This window comes from Aulonocara sp. 'chitande type north' Nkhata Bay, linkage group LG10 (genome assembly GCF_057382095.1).
Source record: "Aulonocara sp. 'chitande type north' Nkhata Bay isolate Kocher_YH1m ecotype deep benthic linkage group LG10, A_spYH_male_GT1.1, whole genome shotgun sequence".
Classification (NCBI taxonomy): domain Eukaryota; kingdom Metazoa; phylum Chordata; class Actinopteri; order Cichliformes; family Cichlidae; genus Aulonocara; species Aulonocara sp. 'chitande type north' Nkhata Bay.
This window is the reverse complement of record NC_141353.1, coordinates 16,814,879-16,833,991: the sequence shown is the minus strand read 5'-3', so window position 1 is coordinate 16,833,991 and position 19,113 is coordinate 16,814,879. Positions and strand designations below refer to the sequence as shown.

Below are 19,113 nucleotides of genomic sequence, written 5' to 3'. Positions count from 1 at the left end.
ACATTGTTTGATCATACTTTGACTATACAAATGAATATTTTTGCTGAGATCCTCACCTACTAAATCATTAAAACCTCTTGTTTTTTGCACAAGATATTTTTGTATTTAAGCTGACACTAAAAGAAAAACAAAGGACAAAAAGAAAACATAAGAAGATATTAATCTCTTTTAATCCCCCCCCCCCACCCCTTTTTTTTTTATTTATCCCTGAGCTTTGAGTGCATCCTCTGCGAGGCTATATGAAAATGACTGTTGATAACATTGATCAGCATTCCCACTTTGGTCACAGCTTGAAGAGGATGATGTAAGAAAATAAAAGAAAAACTGCACTCTATGAATATGAAAAAAAAGGATTTCATTACAGTAAAACCTTTGTGAGATTTTCACATGTGAAAGACGTGTAGAGGAATGTCAGCTTCATCCAGTGCAGCCTTGGCTGTATGAGTAGTTGCGTGAAAGGCTAACCCATCCACTCATGCATATATCTTGCATAATAGATGATTTTGGTATAACTGATATTCTAAACCAGCAGGAGAAACAAAGACGGACAGAGAGAAAGGAAAAACCCATTAATACTTCGGTCTAAATCAGTTTACCGATCCTCCGTCCCTTCCTGCTCTCAGTCTTGTGAAGTCAGTCTCTGCAACTGGATTCCCCGAGAAACTCGTGCATCAGAAAGACAGAACGACGAAAGCCTCAGGCACCTGAGGGCAGGCAATAACGTGCTATTTTCAGGGCCACGAAATATTCACCTTTCAATCTCAAACACATTTTTTTGGAGTAAAGAAGTTGTTGGACTCAAGATCATCATGATACCATGGTGGCACCACTGCTAGAACTGGCTGTTCTGTTTCTAACTACCAGTCTGGTCACTTTGGGGGCAAATGGTAAGAGTTTTCCAGTGTCCGTGGATTAATTTACACTTTTATTGTTATTGTCTACATAACATCAGACACTGATTATTATAACATCACCTAAGTAGGTACTTCAGTACCTGCAATTCTGTTGGAATTATTGCATAACAGACAAACTAGTAAAGACTTATTACAATTTCTATGGTATTTTTTACTCTCTGTCACATTTCAAAATTCGTTATGCTCAAAAAAATTTGAGATTTTGGAATGTTTTTTAAACAGAAAAACGGATAAATCTGTTTGTATTTGTCTCACATGGATCAAATGATGATATACAGAACCTTGCAGATGAAATTAAAAACAAAGAAGAAAGAAAATGTGTTTGAAAACTGAATCTGGCATTAAAAAAATATTAGAATTGCTTTTTATAACATTACACTGCCTCTGAAACTGACTGTGTAATCAATCCTGCAACTGAACACTGACCAGGCATTTGACACCACCGTCTCCTGTTGCTTAATAGACACTCACAAACAAAGTGTTTGTGTGTGGGTCCATTATTTTATGGACCCACACACATTGTACCCACACACATTGGCCATTGTATCCTCTGCCTCCTCCAGATGTGCAGATCAATCATAAAGGGGAGGTGGTGTACCAGGACACCAGTGTGTATGGGGTGGTGGACAACGCGGTGACCCTGGAGTGTGGTACCACCGTGCCTGACATGTATATATGGAGCTTCACCAAACCCGGCACTGAAGCAATAAAGGCTGTGGTGTATAATGTGGGTCAAGGAATAAAGACCCAGAAGTTGGCTGAGACACTCGGCCAACCAACAGTCATCTCAAACAGCTCAGCTTTAAAGATCGAGAAGCTCCCTCTGGCATCACATGGCTTATTCACCTGCCAGGCCTTCTATGACATAGCACAGGAGGCCAAAGTCTACTACTACTATGTCCATCTGACTGTTCGAGGTAAGAACTCCCCTCAGAAACAATGTTCTTCCTAAACACTCTCAGATCACGGCAAAAAAGAGCTAGTCTGCACAAGGTGAAAAACTTCAGCGGCTTTATAGAAACTAATATTTGAAGCAGTTGCGAAATAATCTTGGAGAAACAAAAAACCTTTGGGCCATCTTTCATCTTGGTGCCCTATGTGTTGACCAAACTTTAAAAACAATAGTTAATGGACATAATTTTAATTCTATAAATATGTACATATAAAGACAGCATTAACCAAGAGTCACGAAAGAGAGAATAGTACACCAAATGTGGAGGCCAAGAAAGTGAAGGCATAAAGTGACACCTTGATGTCCACACAGGTGTGGGCCCTTTTTTCATATCACCCTACACACAGTTTTGGAGCTCAGTTGGTCAACACAGCCTGCCATAAATTCCAAGATGCTTGTCAGTGTCACCTGCTGTGATCAGTGATTCTTGATTCAAGCTACTAGCCATCAATGGCAGTATTTCGCTTTGCTGCTCAACGTAGTGAAAGATGTTTTTCAAAGAAGTTTCCAAAGAGACTTGCAGTGGAAACGTGGTTTCCACTAAAGCGATACAAGAGGAGAGCTTATGTATTTGGTTGCTCAGAAAATTACCAAGAAAGTAACTGTGAGCCAGGCTGTTTGTCTTTGCAGGCAAAGACCAGATCCTCCTCCTTGTGCATGCAGCAGTTATCTTGTTTGTTGTACTTGTCTCAGGTCTCTACTACTACAAGCACAGATTAAACAGGAGTTGCTGTTGGCCTTGTGACTACATCGGAAGACACAAAAACAGGCCCAGGTCCCAGGCAGTGAAGTGCAGATGGAGACTCTGAAATATGTTAGAATCTGACACGTTCTCTTAAACATGCCATCAAGCATTCCTGACAGAAGAAAGACAACAGCCAGAGTGCATTAACAATCAAAAATGGTGTGATAAAGTATATAATGGAGTTGAAGGGTGTGATGTTTGTGACTGGGCTATAAGTGCAAAAATGAGGTCCTTGGTACTGAGGGGGAGGAGCCTTGGGAAGATTAACTGATATCAAAGCCTCTTCGAAGCTGAAGATTGTGTTATTTATTGAACACTGTGACTCATTTTCAGTGAAGACGGTAAACATACCTTCACGTGTGTAACTTTATCTTAACCACAGTGCCTGTCAGCAAGCCTTACCTCCTCGTGAACAATGCTCCTCCAGTGGAAGGATCTACAGTGTGGATGAACTGCAGTGTGGAAAATGGGACTGGACCGATCCTGTATGTGTGGCACTATGAAACCTACAATGGTAACGCCACAACCTTTGAAATGGGCAACAGCAGCATTATTAACATGAACAAAGTTAACCGCAATCACACCGGTTGGTACCGCTGTGTGGCCAGCAACGCCGTCAACAGCGAGAGCTCCAAACGTCTATGGCTGGACATCCTCTGTGAGTATAATTAGATCAGGCAGACCTATTTCTTCATTCGTTATTCATTTCTTCATTTAACAATTAAAAGAAAGCATCAGTATGTAAAAACTTAATGCACTGAAGGTGTTTTGAGCATTTTTCAGTTAAATTTATTTACTTCTGTATTGTTTCCATCTAAAAAAAAAAGTAATGCCCTGTTAAGAATTTGGCTTTTATCCCCAAATTCAAAAAATGCTGATCACAGTACAAAAATTATGCAATTATCTGAATTTTTAGGGAATTACACATATTAGGGTTAATTTAGCTGCTGTATGTCTCAACTGCTAATGTAAAACTAAGTAAGAGTCCTACTTTAAACTGGATTTCTTATTAGCTTTCTGTAATCTGCATTTAACACGCCTGTGTTATGTGGGCTTGGGCTTGAAGCTTTCCTTGTTGATAAAGCTTGTAGTTAATGATGGATCAAGTTAGAGTTAGTTTGCTTTCTGTCGCATAAAACAAAGATTTCTTTGTTTCACAGGCACATAACACGCCTGTGTCCCTTATTTCTTGATTTGCGTTCATATTCTTTCTCCTCAGTTGGACCAGACATTCCTCAGATAGACGTGACTCCGTACACTATGACCAGGCGGGGTTACACAGCTCTGGAGACGGAAGCTGTTTCCTTGCTGTGTCAGGCCCAGTCCAATCCAGCCAGTCAGTACGTCTGGTTCTACAACAGCTCCCAGGTCTATACTGGGCAGAAGTTCACCATCACCAAGATCCTCCGTATGCACACTGGTGACTACACCTGTTTGGCACAGAACACCTACCTCAACACCAGCTCCAATAACACCATCAGCCTGACTGTCTACTGTGAGTGTGACCTCTGACCTCGTGACCATGCTATTAATCATCTTACTCCTCTGTCAATCCTTGTATGCTGCACTGACCTGAGCTGTTCCATCGCTGTACTGCATTTACCAGGATTATAAAACACTACAATGTCATTAAAATCACAATTTCACATTTTTAATAAAACACTACAAACAACTTTTATTTTCATCTTTCTTGTTCATGAATATCCTACCAACTTCTAACTTCATATGTTCTCCCCCCACAGACCCCCCAGATGGCTCCCCGTCCTGTTCTGTGGAGCCGGCTCTGAATCACACCTCTCTGCGGCTGCTGTGTTCCTGGCCTGGTGGATTCCCCTCACCTTCCCTCCACTGGACTGGAGACCTGATACAAGATCAGTTCAACACACCCCAGCAAACAAGTTCAGCCTCCAGCACTACCATCCTCATCAGCACTGCAATCTCGCTGCCCTCTGGAGGCCCGACTTCTAATAACAGCTTGTTTACGTGCCTGGGCTCCCATCCTGCCTTGAAACAGTCGACACAGTGCAGCACACGCACATGTGGGTGCAGAAATGTCAACAAAGAACAACAGAAAGTTAAACAAATGAGAGAGTAAATGTGAAGATTATACACTTTCAACATCACTCATTTGATTTATCCTCCATCAGATATTCCCCCTGCAGAGCCAGTGTGTTTTGTTGACGTGACTAATGACAAACAGTACTTCATGATGTCCTGCTCCTGGGAAGGAGGGTTCCCTAAAGCCTTGGTGTGGTGGGAGGGACCTGCGGGCCAGAGCAGGGGTGGAAAAGAAAACTCCAACATCCTCATCCTCCCGTACGGGACAGCTCACAGCGGGAAACCTTACACCTGCTATGCCAGGCACCCACTTCTGGTTCAATCCAAGACCTGCAGCCTCACACTGGGTCGGTGCGAGTGATGTTCAGCTTACTTAATCTGAGAACCATGTTATCACTTCTACACAAACATTGCACAAAGATTTTAAAGGATCCTTAAATTTTTAAGCCTTTGAATTGTGACAACTTCATGTACAAATCCAGACATTTTTTAGACCTTTTTAATGGAAGGAATAAAACGTAAATGCCATTATTAATTTATTTGAATTTATATTTTCTAATTCAGGATGTTACATAGAATAAGTTAAAATATGTCACGTTTATCTGAGTGATGCTTCGTTATAACAAATGCTCATCATACGAATTTGCTCAACCACACGAATTCAATTTAGTTTTATTTATAAAGCACCATATCACAACAAGAGTTGCCTGAAAGTGCTTTACATTGTAAGATAGATACTACAATAATACAAAGAAAGCAGAGAAAACTCCAACAATCATATGACCCCCTATGAGCAAGCGCTTTGGCGACAGTGGGAAGGGAAAACTCCCATTTAACAGGAAGAAGCCTCAAGCAGAAACAGGGTTACTAAGGGTCGGGCATCTGCATCGACAGTTTGGGGTGAAGAGAGGAAGACAGGAAAACAGGAAAGCTGTCATGAATAGAGAAACTACTGCATCCATAGAGACCAAAAGAATTTATTTTACCAGTTTGTAAACATGCTTTATATTTCCTATTAAATCTGCATTTTAATATATGAGCAGGCCATTACAGATGTTGTCTGGTCAAACCAAGAACAAAATTATACTGGTTGAGAAAAACTTTGGGACAAATATTTTGAAGTCTTTGACCCCTTTCTTAGGTTTGAACCTGGATTTGACTAAAGCTTACATACCAGAGGTTAACATATAATCCATATTTTTAGTCAAAAATGTGACAATATTCTTCTTCAACAGACCTGCATGTATGATTTTGTCTTAAACACAGTGCCTGTCAGTAAGCCTTACATCCTGATGAGTAATGCTTCTCCAGTGGAAGGATCTTCAATGTGGATGCGCTGCAGTGTGGAAAATGGAACGGAACCGATCCAGTACACCTGGCACTATGAAACCTACAATGGTAACGCCACAACCTTCGCACTGGGCAACAGCAGCATCATCAACATGACCAATGTCAACCGCAACCACACTGGCTGGTACCGCTGTGTTGCCAGCAACGCCGTCAACAGCGAGAGATCTGACCGCCTGTGGCTGAACACTCTGTGTGAGTTTTAATATATAAACATTTTTAAAACAAGTTTTCAGTAAATACATTAAAAAACTACAAGCAATTAAAAGCACACAACTGTTACAGACCACAAGTAAGCGAAATTTTTGTTTTCTATACTTGGATTTTTTTAGTACCCAGCATGATTCAGTTTTTTCTTTGATATTTTATGTCTGATTAAATTTAAAGAGAATGTGCTGGTATCTGGCACCAAGATTTTAGCAACAGATCCTTTAATTCCCATACGTTGCAAGATAGGGCCTCCATAGATCTGACTTATATCGCCGACAAATCCCACAGATGCTTGAAAACACCTCAGACTTCTTGCTTTCTGTAATATCAGGAACCAAATTAAAAGTCCCTCTACTCACATATAGCCCTTAATTACACATTTACATAACATCCTCAAAACCTAACAGTAACATTTTGACCCGAAAGAGAGTGCTCTCAGAGTGCAGGCTTACTTGTTGTTCCTAGATTTTCCTAAAGTACACTGAGAAGCGGAGCCTTTAGCTATCAGGGTCTCTACTGTGCAGCTCCCTCTTTGGGTTTGGGAGACAGAGAGCTACTCTACTTTTAAGATTGGGCTTGAAGCTTTCCTTGTTGATAAAGCTTGTAGTTATGGCTGTATCAAGTAAGGGTTAATTTTCTTACTGTAGCATAAAACAAGATTTCTTATCAGACTAATATGAGTTTTTCACATAACACGCCTGTGTCCCTTATTTCTTGATTAAGGGAAAGAATTCATATTCTTTCTCCTCAGTTGGACCAGACATTCCTCAGATAGACGTGACTCCGTACACTATGACCAGGCGGGGTTACTCGGCTCTGGAGACGGAGGCTGTTTCCTTGCTGTGTCAGGCCCAGTCCAGTCCAGCCAGTCAGTACGTCTGGTTCTACAACAGCTCCCAGGTCTACACCGGGCAGAAGTTCACCATCACCAAGAGCCTCCGTATGCACACTGGCAACTACACCTGTTTGGCACAGAACACCTACCTCAACACCAGCTCCAATAACACCATCAGCCTGACTGTCTACTGTGAGTGTGACCTCTGACCTCTTGACCATGATTTCAACTCCTTTGTCGGCCCTGTACCACTACCGTGTGTTCTTCTTACTTGTGTACTCACAGACACACAAACAATTTCTCTTGGGAAGTGGAAATATCGAATGATGAAAACACTTATTTTATTCTGATATAATAATTTCTACCTAACGTCTTTAGTATCGCTGCCAAACAATAACTTTTTTCTGTGTCATATGCCCACAGACCCCCCTGATGGCTCCCCGTCCTGTTCTGTGGAGCCGGCTCTGAATCACACCTCTCTGCGGCTGCTGTGCTCCTGGCCTGGTGGATTCCCCTCACCTTCCCTCCACTGGACTGGAGACCTGATACAAGATCAGTCCAACACAGCCCAGCTAACAAGTTCAGCCTCCAGCACTACCATCATGCTGCCCTCTGGAGGACTGACTTCTAATAACAGTTTGTTTACATGCCTGGGCTCCCATCCTGCCCTGAAACAGTCGACACAGTGCAGCACACGCACATGTGAGTGCAGCAATGTCAACAAACAGTAAAAGAGAAGTTAGTGGCAGTTTTGTGATCATGTATCTGAATGTGTTTATATCGCTCCTCTCCTTCATCAGATATTCCTCCTGCAGAGCCACTGTGTTTTGCTTATGTGACTAATGACAAACAGTATCTGACGCTTTCCTGCTCCTGGGAGGGAGGGGCCCCGAAAGCTTTGGTGTGGTGGGAGGGCCCCGAAGGTCAGAGCAAAGGTGGAGAAGAAACCTCCAACAACTTTACCCTTCGCTATAGCACTGTACGGTTTGGGAGACCTTACACCTGCCATGCTAGACATCCACTTCTGGTCGAAACCAAGACCTGCAGACTCACGCTGGGTCAGTGCACATTTTCACTTCATTCTTTTTGATCGATGCTGATGCAGCGCAGAGTCACATTTGTATACACGGGAAATTATTTGGAGTGTTCCTTCCACCTGGAAACAAATTATCTATCTTTCAGTAAACTAACATGATTTTAAAATCAGCATCTGAGGTCCTTTGATACAACACATGCAATAACTGACCACCAGCTAAAAAATCTATATGTGATGTCTTACTACCCAAAATTATACAGCAGTACAAATATATTCAAAATGATCTTATCAGTGTTCATAAGCTGGGGTTTTTTTTTTTTTTTAATTTTTAAGGTTCATTGTGCCTCTAAAGCTGACCATTTAAGAGTTGTCTTTACTTGATCTATTAAAAAAAATCTCAGCGACAACAATTTGTCCTTTGAACTCTGCAAAACATGACTGGTTAAGTCTGAGCATAATGACAAATGGTATACACATGTCCCTTTATCTTCATAAAATAGTATCACTGCATCAGCATTTATTAGTCATTTTGTATTAACATGCCCACATCAGATTAAACCTATACTATTCGAGAAACTTTGAGCCTCTTTCTCAGTTTGGTGTCCTGATTGGCCAAAGGTTTACACATACTGGAAATGAAATTATAAGATCATCTTTTTAGTGTTTGTTTACTGCCCTTCAGTTCTACTACTGACTGTTAACATCCAGACACATCTGTGTTATTCATCTTCATTGTAGTCCCCGTCAATAAGCCTTACATCCTGATGAGTGATACTTCTCCAGTGGAAGGATCTTCAATGTGGATGCGCTGCAATGTGGAAAATGGGACTGAACCGATCCGGTATGTGTGGCAACGTGAAACCAGCAGTGAAGACGTCACAACATTTGCACAGGGCAACAACAGCATCATCAACGTCACCAACGTCAACCGCAACCACACCGGCTGGTACCTCTGTGTCGCCAGCAACAATATCAACAGCCAGACATCAGATCGCGTGTGGCTGGACACCATCTGTAAGTATTGAAGCTGAGGTAGGGAATCACTGGACAAAAGAAAAAACGACCAAAATCATGATATTTTGGTCAATGGCTTATTTTTTCTGATCAGACTGAGTGAGTCATTTTTGGCATTATAGCTGCTTTACAACAAATGACCGCCACAGTTGGTGACCTAATGGCAACAGGATGCAGTAATTTTGTGTGTGATCCTACATGGATCACATGATAAAACTTTTCATTGTACCCTGGTTTGAATTTTAGCTCTTAACAACATTTTCTTGCTCTGCTTTCAGCATAAGTTGTTTGTTTCTTGTATATCTTACATGCACTGCTACGTTTTCTCATCAGTTGGCCCAGATGTTCCTCAAATAGATGTGACTCCACCTCGTACAGTAAAGCAGGGCTACACAGCTCTGGAGACGGAGGCTGTTTCTTTGCTGTGTCAGGCCCAGTCCAATCCAGCCAGTCAGTACGTCTGGTTCTACAACAACTCGCAGGTCTACACCGGGCAGAAGTTCACCATCACCAAGATCCTCCGTGTGGATGCTGGCGACTACACCTGTTTGGCACAGAACACCTACCTCAACACGCGCACCAAAAAAACCATCAGCATGACTGTCTACTGTGAGTGTGACCTCTGACCTCTAACCATTATGATCATATCACTTTCAATTAAACCTCTCCTGTAATTAAACCTCTCCGCCTCTGTCAGTGCGCCCCAGGGTGGCTGTGGCTACAATGTAGCTTGCCATCACCAGTGTGTGAATGTGTGTGTGAATGGGTGAATGACTGGATATGTAAAGCGCTTTGGGGTCCTTAGGGACTAGTAAAGCGCTATATAAATACAGGCCATTTACCATTTACCATAATGCAGAAATCCTCATAGGTTCCTTTGTTTTAATTCATCCTTGGCTGTGGGGATGAACACAGTATGGGGATGACGTCTGACTCAGATACTAATTAAAGATGTCAATAAGAAATAACAAGAAGCAGAAGTGCCACACCTCAGTTTCTACAAAGACAGACCATGCTCCATGTTTATTGGACAAATATGGTAGAGAAATATAATGGCCATTTCATTGCTATAGCCCACTCCAAGGCGACTCCTAACCCATTTTAACGTGTTTTGTGATTGTCAAATGTGAGACAAGCTTTTGTGATCCTTTTTGGTCAGGAGTGGTTTTCTCCTTGGAGCATTTTTGCCTAGTCTCTTTGCTGTTGTTAAATCATGAAATCTGACCTTTACTGAGGAAAGTGAAGCCTCGATTTCTTTAGATGTTTTTCTGGGTTCTTTTGTGACTTTCTGGATGAGTTGTTGATGCACTACTGGAGTAATTTTGGTAGGCCTGCTACATCTGGGAAGTTTCATCACTGTTCCAAGTTTTGATTTGTTATTTGTGGATAACTCGCTGGAATCCGAAATACTTAGAAGTAGCTTTGTAACCCTTTCCAGACAGATAGATGTCAGTGACGTTGTTTCTCATCTGTTCTTGAGTTTCTTTAGAACTTTGATGTGTTGCTATCTGAGATTTTTTTCGCCTACTTCACTTTGTCAGACAGATTCCAGTAAAGCAGCTTCTGGTTCTGTCAGTAATCAGGCCTGGGTGTTGCTCATGAACCTGAACTCAGCTTCCCAAAATATGTGTATATAATCAAATAATTTTATAACTTACTCATGCCCAACATTGTAAATACACAACATCTTTCTTGGGCCTTGATTTCACCGCACTTTAAACATCATTACCTTGTTACCTCTATCATATCCCCACAGACCCCCCTGATGGCTCCCCGTCCTGTTCTGTGGAGCCGGCTCTGAATCACACCTCTCTGCGGCTGCTGTGCTCCTGGCCTGGTGGATTCCCCTCACCTTCCCTCCACTGGACTGGAGACCTGATACAAGATCAGTCCAACACAGCCCAGCTAACAAGTTCAGCCTCCAGCACTACCATCATGCTGCCCTCTGGAGGACTGACTTCTAATAACAGCTTGTTTACATGCCTGGGCTCCCATCCTGCCCTGAAACAGTCGACACAGTGCAGCACACGCACATGTGAGTGCAGCAATGTCAACAAACAGTAAAAGATAAGTTAGTGGCAGTTTTGTGATCATGTATCTTATATCTCTCCTCTCCTTCATCAGATATTCCCCCTGCAGAGCCACTGTGTTTTGCTTATGTGACTAAAGACAAACAATACTTGATGCTGTCTTGCTCCTGGGAGGGAGGGGCCCCGAAAGCCTTGGTGTGGTGGGAGGGCCCCGAAGGTCAGAGCAAAGGTGGGGAACAAACCTTCAACATTCTGATCCTCCACTATGGCACAGCTCGCAGTGGGAAACCTTACACCTGCCACGCTAAACACCCACTTCTGGTCCAAACCAAGACCTGCAGACTCACACTGGGTGAGTGCACATTCTCACTGTACAACAAATAGCAGATATAAATTGTTAAATAATTAGTCTGTACATTGTCACACGTAGAGGCACCAGTGCTGCAGACACAGCGCAGAGTCGTGTCTGTGTACGAGGGGAGCGACGTTCAGCTTACCTGCAGTCTGAGAGACAACTACCTTCCTGTCAATGAAATCACCTGGTTTAATAATCAGGGTGTCGATGTGCAAGACACCTCAAAGTACATGCTTCTGAGAACGTCTGCATGGGCCAATCTGACTGTGAGAGACACAGATGAAACTCAAGACAGCGGCGAGTACAGGTGCTCCACTTCCAACGCAGTGGGAGGAACCGAAATCAATATCACTTTAGTCATCAAGAGTAAGGACCTGTTTTATTTTTCTGATCTTTTTTGGGCTTGTTGAATAATTTCCCTGTTGAGAACTGTATTACATTCCTTGAGTCTGTACAGCATATGAATCTCAGTCAGCTTAGAATAAAGATGTGAAGCGAGAGGGAAATGTGTCGACTTCTTCTCCTGATATTTTCCAGTTAAAAACACCTTAAATCAGAATTCAATACACAGAAAAACAACATGGAAAACTCATTCTTTCACTTTTTACTTTTGTGCAGTTTAGACAATGCTTTCACTGTCTAAATTCAGCCGAGGGGTTAATATCTCCAGTTTAATATATTGGTAATAGAAGTATTACTTAAAAGTAATTAGTAGTCTGAGAATTGACTACACATTATTTAATGGAAATCCACACATTAATTGATTAGATATACAAACTGGATTGATGTCATATCGAAGTCATATTTATTTATGTTTGTTTTATGTGTGTATAAGAGTACCCCATGCCACCCAATGCAACCCTGGTCAGAGTGATGTACACCAGCCGACAGCGTAATGAGGTGGAGCTGGAGTGGGTGGTGGAGAATGAGGAAGCAGGAAGTTGGACAGGTTTCTTTTTGGAGCACCAATGGTTGTCTGAGCGTCCACGAAGGAAAGGAAGTGGGAATGACTCTTCAAGTGAGCGGATGGAGGAGAAAGTTGGTCCCGTAGTCTGGTACCGTAACATCCTCCAGGATCCAGCTGTCAGGATTTATACAGTGGGGAGCCTGACGCCAACGGTTACCTACCAGTTTCGCATCATACCGGTGAACCACCGCACTGTGGGACACCCTTCTACTCCAAAGAAACCAGGTACAGGAAATGCGAGACATATGAGACTGGCAAAGAATTGGGCAAAGTGGGTGGGGGGCTTTAACAAAAATGTATTAAAATGTATCTGAAAAATGAACCCACAATACTCTAGTTCAACAGAGTTTACATTAATGTGGAACCTAGTAGTCATTCCTATTATGGGATAACGGTATGGTGAACGCTTATCACTTTGCAGATGTGTTTTCACAGAGCTCAGCTCCTTTGCAATGTTTAACTCTGATGTGTTTTAGTGGAACCACGCAACAATTTGTACCCCGCTGTGATTGGAGCAGCTATTGGTGGGATGATTGCAGCCATTGTCACTGTTCTGCTGCTCATGTTCATCCTCCGTAACTGCAGCATCAATCCTCGTGAGTCCTCCACACACATGACCACCACCAGCATCTTGCTGACCTGTGCATAAAGCAACATTATGTAGCTTTAATACTCTGTATCTTCCCCCAGGACTCCATGACTTGCTGTTTGGCTTGTAAGTATATGTGTATCTGTTGCAACCTTCACCCGGCACTTTATTAGGTACACACTGGTAGTATTGGGTTGGACCATCTTTTACTTTCCAATCTGTCTGAATTCTCTGTGATATTTTCTGACCTGAACCATTTCTGTTATGTTTCAGTCTTGTTTCCAGAACAAAACGGCTACATGTTCATCAGAAGTTATTGTGGGTAACCTCTGCTTGTACAGCTTGCAAGGGATAACCTCGGGAAAACACAGAATCTATTCTAATGATCATCAAACCATGTCTTTATTGATCATTACTCAGGTGTCAAAACTTGTTATTAAAGGTACTCAAGAGATGTTCAAGGGGTAACAAGTTAAGTAAGGTCTTGAAAACATCATCCAGTGCTTTTTAGTTCAATTCAGTCCAATTCTATTTTATTTATACAGCACCAAATAACAACAGCAGTTGCCTCGAGTAGCATTATATTGTAAAGTAAAGAACTTACAATAATAGAGAGAAAACCCCAAAATCAAATGACCCCCTGTGAGCAATCACTTGGCTACAATGGTAAGAAAAAACTTCCTAACAGTAAGAAACATCTAAAAGAAATTGACTCAGGTTGGGGGTGTTTTTACAGCTTATAGAGGTCACCTGCCCCATCATGTCAGGTCCTCCAGGGGAAAAACAAGGCATTCTGTACTCAGCAGATATATAATTTCTTCAGTTTTTTCTAGTTCTGTGCCTTCCAAATTGTACAAAACGCCACCGTCAAGAGATGCCCGAATGGAGCTCTTCATCCTGCATTTGTAAATATTAGTGAGTCTTTTCTGCTTATACTTTTAGCTGTCAGCTGATTCAAAACACTGCAGCAAGAGTAATAACAAGGACTGGAAAGAACGAGCCTGAATAATCAGGCTCTATTAAATTCTAAACTCTTTTTGTACTATATCTTTTTGAAGCTCCGTTTCAAGGCTTATTTCTGATTCTGAGAATTTCCAGAATCAGAAAGCGGACAACTGCTCTACCTCCCTTTTGATTAAGATTGCAGTAAATAAAGCAACCCTCAAGCAGCTCTTAGTTATGTTGCTACAGCCTGTGTTTATGTGCCGCTCTTGGATAGCAGGAATGTTTGCTTTCTCTTTTCTCTTTCCCCTCCACCCCTACAACCACTCAAGACAGATGGCTACTCTTCCCTAAGCCTGCTTCTGTCAGAGGTTTCTTCCTGGTAAAAGAAAGTTCTTGCTCTCAACTATTGATATTGCAATATAAAGTTCAACAAGACAATTGATGTCAATACCTGCAAATGGTGGGCCCACTGGTGGGTGGTCCCATGTGGCTATTTACTAAAAGTCTCATAGTACGTATTCACAGTATTACTTATTTTTAAATAAGTAAACTTGGTAATGGACCCTCTGAACTTGAGATTCTTTCATTCTAGCATTTATTCCCAGTTACTTGCATAGTACGGACTAATAAATTTTTTTTTTTTTTTTTTTTTAAAGACTCACCTCAGATTCCTGCACATTCAGTATTTTTCACATGTGAACTTGTTTTTGTAATGTATATATACACAGTATAAGTCTAACAAAAAGAGGAACTTTGGGGGAAAAAAAGAGGTCGACATCAAGAGACGATGAGCTGCTTCTGAAGTTTCTAAGCAGGAAAGTGGAACTGAGACTCAGGTTTCATGCAGTTCTCAAGAGAAGGGAGCAGCAGGGACAATTTCATGGTTTGATGCAGCAGTTGAAACTGCAACATGGACACTTTTGTACATATTTCAGGATGTCAGTGGCGCACTTTGAGTTCGAGTTAGCAGAGATGGGCCCAGATCTGAGGAGGCAGAGAAATCATTTTAGAGACGATTGACCCGAAGCAGTCAGTTTTGAGTTTAAAAGCGCACTTGTTGCCAAAAGCATTAATCTGACTGATGAGATCTGTTTATTCTATACTGAAAAATTAGAAAAATCGAGCTTGATCCAAAAAGACAAATGCAGAATATTCATCATATGAAATTAACGGCTGTGAACAACTTTAGTAAGACAGGCGAGTATAAAAACTATTTGGACTAACGCTGGAAACATTAGCATGAATTTTACTAGTTAGGTTTGTAAAGGCCTTTAGACACAGAGGCAACACTCATATATTTTCCCTTTTTAGACATCTACTCCTTGCCTTTAATCATTAGCTTGACATTGTATTCTACTGTTTCTCAGCTGCTTCTACTAAAATGAAAACATAAGCATTAAGCGGGTCAGCTCTAACTCACACTTATAGCCACAAATGCAGCGGGGCTTTGGCAGGTATGGCAAAAACCTGTTTATGCACAGGTAAGGACCCCTTCAACAATAAGGTGAACAGGTGTACCTAATGAAGTGTCTGGTGACTGGTAATGAAACATTTCCAGTTCACAGCGCTGATGGTAACGATTACTATTTGTAATGCCTTTTCATCTTTGATGATGACTGCAGGCAGCACAGCCAGTCGCAGGAAAACATCAACTTCCCAGAGGATTAAGTGTTTGGTGGGTCAGAGGGAGCAACTGGTGGATCACCCAGTCCAGGAAAGTTGAATAGACACATTTATAGATTCATAGTCTCGAGTCCAGATTAAATTATTTTCTATTTTTAATTAATGAAAAAAAATCCAATTCATTAGGTTCTATTTTATGGATTTTGTTGTTGTTGTTTATTTGATTGTTTTATGACTTTATCTTTTAGCAATAATCAATGCCAGCACTCTTAGTTACCCATCTGCATAGATGCAAATGATGAATTGGACTGAACTTCATTTTCTAATAGATATGTGCTCATTTTTCCCTCATTATGAGCTTTGTTGAAAAAAACAAAATGCCAACAATAGTCTTTGATGTTTGTCTTTTTCCAGGTCCAGCAACGGCTTTACCCCGAGCAGCTTCAACCCTCACCTCCTCACCTATGACTGCCACCCCCATCCCCGCCACCACCAGCCAAGCCCCTCCCTCTGGAGGCGATAACAAGCCAGTCAGCGTCACCATCACCGTCAAGGCGACGGGCTCATAGTCACACGCCCCTCTCTTTCAGCTGTAATTCACATGTGACTATTTTTGTTGACAGTTTGCTTTTGAGCTCTTTTAAAATACAGTAAAAAGTTACGAGTTCCCCACATCGACTTTTCACTGCAAAGCTCACAGTCATTTAAAGCATGTTCGACACAGTAAATTAAATGTTATACAGAAAACTCTGACCAGCCTACTGTAGTTTTTTATTTATAAAATAGGAGAAATATTTTGAGTCCATCCATCCATCCACTCATCCATCTTCTGCTTATCCAATTCAGCGTCACCACTCAGGACACAGTGTGGTTCATCGACCAATTAGAAACAACTCCTCAAGTCTGCATGTTGAAGCATCCTTGAGTTGCCCCCAGTGTGTCTATTCAAGTGTGAATGTGTATTTGTGAAAGAAATCCTAGTTTCAGACACTAGAAAAAGTCACTTTATAAGGCACATCTCTCATTCAGATCAGTGGATATGTGCATTTTTACACCAATAGCTTCTAATTACCTGAAAAAATTCTGTGATTCACCTTTGGAGTTCTTGTAGATGTTTTCTGCATCAACTGATGTTAGGGTGATTTGGATAGGGTGGCCAGTGCTGGACTCACCGACAGTAGTTTGAAATTTAGGCCAATTTTAGATGATTTCAATGATTTCCCTTAAAGTAAAATGATTGATCTAAAAAAAATCTTTTTAAAACCTCTTTTTTAAGCCTTTATTCTGATGCCTTACAGATCTCGGCATAGTCACACTGCACACTACAGTAGCAAAGAGAACATTGTAGATATCAGGTGATGTTACTGGAGATGATCAAAGAAGATTAAGTGTTTGTAGTCCACATACGTAAAAAAAAAACAGCTTTTTTTATTTATTGAGACTTACAACCCGTTTCGTATCATTCTACATAACATCAACATAAATTTGGTCATATTTGGTCAAGACTGAAGCTTTACACACAATATCTTTTATAGCTGTATCAAAAGGTGTCCATCACTGGGAATGACTGGACAACATGGAGGCAAGAACATCTTGAATGGCTCTGTACATAAATCATGTAACATCTTTCAAAATGCTGAATTCTGTGTTTAGAATGCTAAAAAAAAAAGACAAAGCAAACTGATTGGAAGTCACCATAAACGTATAGGTAACAGAAATATAACAACCAATAAGACACTTTATAATTTGTTTATGAACATGTATGTGGATCAAAATTGAAATTCTTTTTGGGAAAACATAGGCACCTTTTCCTTGGACCAAAGAGAAAAGGAACCATCTTTTTTTCAGTGCTTATCTTCTTTTCTTTTCTTTTCTTCTTCTTTTTTTTAAAAAAATGTATTTGTTGTTTGATGTGTGGACATGCTGCAAATCAATTTCCCACTGGGGACAATAAAGTCACTGACCATTGACTCAGCTTAAAAGCCTGCGTCTCTGATGGCATGGTGCCTACGAACTTGGCTGCTGAAAAAGCACCATCAATTCTGAGAGGTGTATACAGGTTTTAGAGCAACAGGTGACATCTTTTTCAGGGAAGGCCTGAATATTTCAATAAAACAATGACAAACCGCATACTGCATCTACTGCAGCAACATGTCTTTGTAAGTAGAAACGTCTAGATGTGAAAACATTTGAAGTATCATCAAGCAGCTATATCCACAAAACTCCAGCAGCTGCTCTCCTCAGCTCCCAGGTGTTTACAGACTGTTGTTAGAAGAGGGGATGTTACACAGTGGTAAACATGACACTGTCCCAACTTTTCTTGTCTATATGCTAAATATAATACAAAAACAAAACAAACCAACAAATAGAAAAGAGCTCTTAGCCAAATTGTTGTAGTGAAAGGCTGCATCTGATTTGAGAAATTATGATTCTGAACGGCACATTTCTGTGCCTGAGGAATTAATTGCACGGGACTATAGACGCCTTAATTTCCCTAAATAAATCTCACGCTGGGATAAAGCTGCATTTTAACATTTGATTAGTTTCCCCTAAATAAGGGAGTAACCTGCTGTATTCCATCATTCTGTTTGTCTGCCAAGTGAGGGAAACTGATCTGCGCCCTGCATTCATTCATGACAAACGTCTCACATTACATACTCACGGCTCCACCAAGCAGTCTATTCTGCTCTTGTATAAACATAAAAACATGTTGAAAATGGTTACAATTACTGAATAAAAGTGTTTGATGGACAGACTGTGCATTCTTGCAGTCCACTTTAAAGTGGAGATTACATTTTTAAATGTTGGCATGCAATGAGAGCATGCTGTGAGGCAACATGACGGTGAAATACTGAATACTTTTACTGAATGATTTTAATCCCACTGGTAGAGTTTACTCTGCTCCTTGGATCCTCATAAAACCTTTGAAATCTGAAGCCTTTAATCTCACAAGTCACCCAAGATGACTGCACATTACAAATGCAGTTTAATCGTACTCTGACTGCATAAATGTTTTTGCAGAGCTCTCCACCTATATATTTTTGTCTTGTATATATTTATACATTTACATATATAGAGAGAGAAATTTTATATATAGATAAAGATATATGTTTATGGCATTCCAGAGATCTGAAATTTGTATGAAATTCCAGTGTAGAGGATTGTGGTATTAAGTCCGCAAATGACAGATTCAGCTGCAACTGTGACTGCATTAGTTAATGTGCAGGTGTGTGTGTGTGTGTGTGAAAGGCCAGCCCATCCACTTACGTGGCTTTCTTGTATAATAGATGGTCTCGGTGTCAGTGTGTTATTCTAACCCAGCAGGAGAAAGAAAGAAGGATAGAGGGATAGAGAGAAAGGAAAACACATTAATAATTGAGCCTAAATCAGTTTACTGACCCTCCGTCCCTTCCTACTCTCAGTTGAATGCACTGGAATCTCCAAGAAGACCTGCAGATCAGAGAGTACGAAAGACGGAACATCAGGCATCTGA

The 19,113-nt window shown here is 41.1% G+C and overlaps 1 protein-coding gene and 1 pseudogene across 2 annotated transcripts; both read left to right on the top strand.

Moving 5' to 3' along the window:
• The first annotated feature begins 817 nt into the window (after positions 1-817).
• Positions 818-16,300, top strand: LOC147320575 (V-set and immunoglobulin domain-containing protein 10-like 2; annotated as a pseudogene). Its single transcript, XR_015131154.1, has 12 exons — positions 818-895; positions 1,456-1,831; positions 5,936-6,211; positions 6,978-7,253; positions 7,485-7,763; positions 11,236-11,493; positions 11,572-11,862; positions 12,332-12,688; positions 12,940-13,059; positions 13,154-13,178; positions 15,620-15,705; positions 16,035-16,300. The product of XR_015131154.1 is annotated as a V-set and immunoglobulin domain-containing protein 10-like 2 (transcript).
• On the top strand, positions 7,831-9,140 carry LOC147320576 (V-set and immunoglobulin domain-containing protein 10-like 2). The gene is made up of 2 exons (XM_086307584.1): positions 7,831-8,119; positions 8,836-9,140. The coding sequence occupies exons 1-2, from the start codon at positions 7,831-7,833 to the stop codon at positions 9,120-9,122; spliced, it is 576 nt and encodes a 191-aa protein (XP_086163710.1). The 3' UTR covers positions 9,123-9,140.
• Positions 16,301-19,113: the final 2,813 nt, after the last annotated feature.

What these genes read in the sequence shown, in the direction of transcription:
- LOC147320576 (XM_086307584.1), top strand. Translation starts at nt 7,831, where the DNA reads ATGTGTTTATATCGCTCCTCTCCTTCATCAGATATTCCTCCTGCAGAG. An exon ending in GACCTGCAGACTCACGCTGG is followed by an intron (nt 8,120 to 8,835) that starts GTCAGTGCACAT and finishes TCTTCATTGTAG; the next exon opens with TCCCCGTCAATAAGCCTTAC.